Source organism: Nothoprocta perdicaria, unplaced genomic scaffold (genome assembly GCF_003342845.1).
Source record: "Nothoprocta perdicaria isolate Ctin4 unplaced genomic scaffold, notPer1 scaffold_400, whole genome shotgun sequence".
Taxonomy (NCBI): domain Eukaryota; kingdom Metazoa; phylum Chordata; class Aves; order Tinamiformes; family Tinamidae; genus Nothoprocta; species Nothoprocta perdicaria.
In genome coordinates this window covers 366,904-371,318 of record NW_020455645.1, presented here as the reverse complement: position 1 = coordinate 371,318, position 4,415 = coordinate 366,904, and the positions used below count along the sequence as shown (strand labels likewise).

The 4,415-nt window shown below is 74.5% G+C and overlaps 1 protein-coding gene across 1 annotated transcript in view; it reads right to left on the bottom strand.

Annotated features, from left to right (window-relative positions):
- Nucleotides 1-1,307: 1,307 nt before the first annotated feature.
- The window catches only part of MFSD12 (major facilitator superfamily domain containing 12), a 13,616-nt gene continuing 10,508 nt past the window's right edge, over nucleotides 1,308-4,415 (bottom strand). The window contains exons 11-16 of the mRNA XM_026045579.1: nucleotides 2,440-2,562; nucleotides 2,249-2,330; nucleotides 1,821-1,890; nucleotides 1,601-1,704; nucleotides 1,424-1,522; nucleotides 1,308-1,328 (exon numbers count right to left, since the gene is read on the bottom strand). Coding sequence (XP_025901364.1) covers nucleotides 1,308-1,328; nucleotides 1,424-1,522; nucleotides 1,601-1,704; nucleotides 1,821-1,890; nucleotides 2,249-2,330; nucleotides 2,440-2,562 — 499 coding nt within the window. The remainder of the gene's footprint in view (nucleotides 1,329-1,423; nucleotides 1,523-1,600; nucleotides 1,705-1,820; nucleotides 1,891-2,248; nucleotides 2,331-2,439; nucleotides 2,563-4,415) is intronic.

Genomic DNA, 4,415 nt, shown 5'->3' with positions numbered 1-4,415 from the left:
GATGTAGCCCGAGGACAGCAGCAGGGCCACCATGCTGGGGGACAGGGCAGTGTCGGGTGCCCTCCCTGGGACACGGTGGCAGGGCCGGCAGCGGCGCCAGGGCTCCCGTTCGCTCCCCTGGGGCTGCGGGGGGCGGGAGAGGCCACGGGGCCAATGCCCAAGGATGGTGCCGGTGCCACCCTGGAGAGCGGCCTGTGCCAGGGCCGGGTGACATGCAGGGTGCCAGGGGCTGGTGACACACAGGGTGCCAGGGTGGCACACAGGGTGCCAGGACCGCGTGACACACAGGGTGCCAGGGGCAGGGGCAAAGGCACGAGGTGCACGGGCTGCTCGGGGGCACTCACAGCAGCAGGTAGATGACGATGATGGTGTTGAGGAAGCTCAGGCGGGACAGCCAGTCCCTCAGGGTTGTCTTGGCCTGTGCCGCTGCGCGGAGTCCCCCTGCCAGGACGAGGCGCTGCCAGCGCCAGCCAGGCTGGCTCTGGCCTTGCCGGGTGTGGGGGACAGTGGGGACAGCTCGAGGAGCCAGGGGGGTCCCCTGCCCCTCGTCCCATCGCAGCTTTGCTGGGGCCACACTCACCTGTGCCCAGGGCGGGCACCTCCTCACCCTGCTCTGCTTGGCCAGGCCTTGGGCTTGGTCCATCTGCACAGAACAGGGAGGCGCTCGCCAAGTACCCTGGGGCGGGGGGCATGGGGGTCCCGCTGGGCCCGGGTACCCGTGCGAGGGGGAAGAGCGGCTGCAGGGCCGGCGCTCACCGGGCGCCGCCGGGACGCTRCCGAGCTCCGCGGTGCTCTGCTCCAGGTCCGACTGGCTCGAGGTCTGGAAGGGACGAAACTCGGGTCGTGGAGCCCCCCCTGCCCCTGCGCCTCGGCGGGACGTGCAGGAGCCCCCCTGTCCCCAAAGGCCGCCCCAGTGCCCACCCGCCTGGCGGCAGAGCTGCCACCCGCCTGGCTTGCCAAGGCAAAGCCGAGCCCAAGCCCAGGAGYGTGGCAGAGGGACCCTGGCAGCCCCATCCCTCGGCCTCCATCTCAACCAGCAGCCTCCCCTCTTTACCTGCGTCTTCTTGAGGACTTGCTGGGTGCTGCCGCCGAGGGGAGAGGCCGGGGGGCTGCCRGCCGGGCCGTTCTCCTGCACAAGGAGAGGGTGGGATGGGGCGCGGGAGCCGCGGCACCGCGGCGGCACCGGCACCACGGCAGCACCGGCACYGCAGCACCCACCTCCAGATGTGTGCAGAGCGACCTGAGCAGCTGGAACGTGGCCTCGCGCCGGCGCAGCGACACGAACAGGAACTGCCGAGGGGAAAGGATCAACACGGAGCCACCCGGGGCTGCTCCCGGCCCCAGGGGGTATCCGGCCCTGCCGCCTCCGAGCATCCCATCCGCTCCGGCCACATCCCCCGCACGCGGCGCACGCGGCTCCCACCTTCTCCCCCTCAGCCGTGCGGATGCTGAGCGCGTTGGGCACCAGCAGCRCCGTGTTGGTCTTCTTGAGCGCCGAGATGGACGGCACGGGCACCACGGCCTGGCCGGAGACAGAAACACCAGGCGCTGGCACCGTGCCCCCCGCCCAGCGCCCCGCACCGCCCGCCCCGGCCCCCACCTTGATGTCCTTGAGCAGGAGGCTGGAGTGGAAGCAGACATGGCCGCTGGAGACGTAGAGACGCCCGTGATAGGGGACCTCCTTCTGCCAGGCGCAGGAGAAGCCTGCGGAGGGAGCGGGGCTGAGCGGCGCGGGGTGCACGGGGCGCACAGGGCGCGTGGGGTGCACGGCGCGTACGGGGTCGAGCGGGCACAAGGTGCGTGGCACGCGGGGCACTCACAGTCCAGCAGCACCTCCCGGGCGGCCACGGCGCCGAAGAGCCKGCGGAAGCTGGCGGCGCGCTTGCCGAGCTGCGGGAGAGCGGGACACGGCACCGCTGCAGCGCCCTCCGAAACGCCGGGCGCCCACGGCGTGTGGCTCAGGGTGGCACGGCCCGGGTTCGGGCAGCCCCAGAGGAGGAGGCTCCGCAGCCTCCCCGGGCGGCCGTCCCGGCTCTGCCTCCCTCGCAGTGAAGAGGCTCTTCCTCCCGTGCGGATGGAGCCTCCCGCGTTCCAGCTTGTGCCACCAAGCCCCCCCGCGCCCCTCGCTCTGCCTTGGCACTGGGATGTACCCGGCCCAGGCAAAGCGCCACCYGCACCCAGGGGCTGCCGTCCCCGTCGCAGCATCGCGGGGCTGTGACCCGTCCCCCCCGGCACCCCCAGGACTCACCGAGGAGGCCGGGCCTCCCTGCCTGCCCGCGCCGGCCTCCCCCTCGCCCTCCCTGCAGCACGAGGGGTCGTAGGTGCTGGACCTGAGGGCGGCAGCGGGGCTGAGCGGGGGCTCCGCGGTGCCCCGCGGGACAGCAGCACCCCGGGGCGCGAGGACGGCGCGCGGGCTGCGCCCCGGGGCGCCGCTCCCACCTGGCGAGCGCCGGGCGCCGGCCGTGCCGCGCGCTGCCCCGCTCCTCCAGGCTCTGCCAGCGCTTCTCCTCCAGCCCCTTCTTGCTGCTCTTCCTGGGCTTGCCGGCCACGCAGGGGGGCTCCCTGTGACCRCGGGCGGGTTAAGGGACACGTGCCCCATGTCCCTGCGCCGGACGGGCGGCCCCCACGCGGGGAAGGGGCCGCAGCGGCGCCCAGGGCACGGCCGGGCGCGGAGCAGCACCCGGTGCCTCCGTTCGCCCCGCATGGAGCCCGGCTCTCCTGGCCTCCCSAGGACGCAGGGAGGATGAGGACGGYGGGACGGGTGCCGGGTCGCTCTGCCCGGCTCCGTGCGGTGGGAGCAGYGTCCACAGGGATGCTCTGCGCCCCCGGGCTTTACCCACCCGGGACGGTGGCATCGGCGGCCCGCAGCAGCGGGGTGGTCACCAGGGTGGCAACCCCCAGATAGCTCGGGGAGCCCTAAAACAGCCTTGGGGATGGGAAACATGGACAGGCTGGGGCAGCGGGAGCCTCGCGCTGGCCTCAGCGGCCCTGGGCACCCAGGTCCCTGTTGTCCCACGGGAGCGTTTATGGGAAGGGCCGTGCGCAGTGCCCCGGCCTGGCACCCTGGCACCCCCTGCCTGCAGCCTCCACCGCAGCGACCCCCTTCCCGCCTCCCACGGGGCGTGGGGAGCCGGGCAGCGGCGCAGGACGCCTGGGCCCCGCAGGGAGCCAGCCGGGACGCAGCAGCCGCAGCAGGCGCTGACAGGACCCCCAGCTCCCGCCAAGCGCTTGAGACCCCCCTGAACCCCCAATCCCATGGGTGGGAAGCAGGAYGGGTCCCCCAGCCCGCCCGGTGCGTCCCGGGGAGCGCTCCGCAGGGAGCTCAAAGGGCAGGAGCGCCGGGCCCGCCCGCGCCCCCGGTACCTGCCGGCCGCGGCGGGCGGGAGCCCCCGGCGCGCGCCGGGGTCCTGCTCCCCGCCGGCCCCGCTCCGCTCCATGGCCAGCCCGGCACCCACGCTCCAGCCCGGCGCCCACGGGACCTGCCCCTGCGCACGGGACCTGCCCCTGCCCGCAGCCGCCTCCTCCTCCTCCTCCTCCTCCTCCTGGCGAGGAAGGGCGGGCTGCCACGCTCGCCAGGACCGGCCTCAGCAAGTCCCCGAGGGAGGCGTCAGGACCGACCGCGCCGCTCCCCGTGCTCCGGAGCCGCGCTGCGCTCCGGCCTCGGCACACGCTGCAACGCATGGGCAGCAGCGGCCGAGCGCCCGTGCGACTCCGCGGGAGCGCCATCCGCAGCCCTGCTGCCCACGCTCTGTCCCGCGTCCCACGGGATGAGGCACACACACGGAAGGGATATCCCGGCTCCCAGGAGGGCCGGAGGCTCCCCTCCGTGCAAGGCAGCCCCGGTGCCTCCTGCGGTGCCGCCGAGGGGCCCGTGGTGCCGGTGCTCCGGTGCCGGTGCTCCGCTCCGGACCACGGAGCGCGGCCACCACACGGGATGTCCCCGGGATCAGCCCCTGGGCTCCGGGACGGGCCCCCCGGCCTCGTGCGGCACTGGGAATTCGGGATGCAGGGAGCAGGGCAGCCGGGGCGCGCAGCAAGGGGCGGCGCGGTGCGTGTGACCCCAGCCGCCCCGAGCAAGGGAGAAACGCCAAGAAACGGAAAAAAAGGCACCAAGAAATCCCCAAGGATTTCTTGGGAGGCGCCGTGGGAGGTGGCGCGGCGGCCACTGGAGCAGGTGCCAAGGCCGCCTCCCGAGCGGAGCTGCCGGATCCGCCCGTGCCCTCTGGACCGGCGGCCTTTCCCACCGTCACGAGACCCGGCCGTAAACCGCGGGCCGCGGCGCTGCCCGGGCCGGCCGCCATGTCCGGGCCCCCGGGGGAACGGCCACCATGGCCCCCCCAGGGACCCCGCTGTGCAGCCCTCAGGGACCGGGGACCCCGCTCTAGAGCCCCCCCCGACCCCAGCCCCGCAGCCCC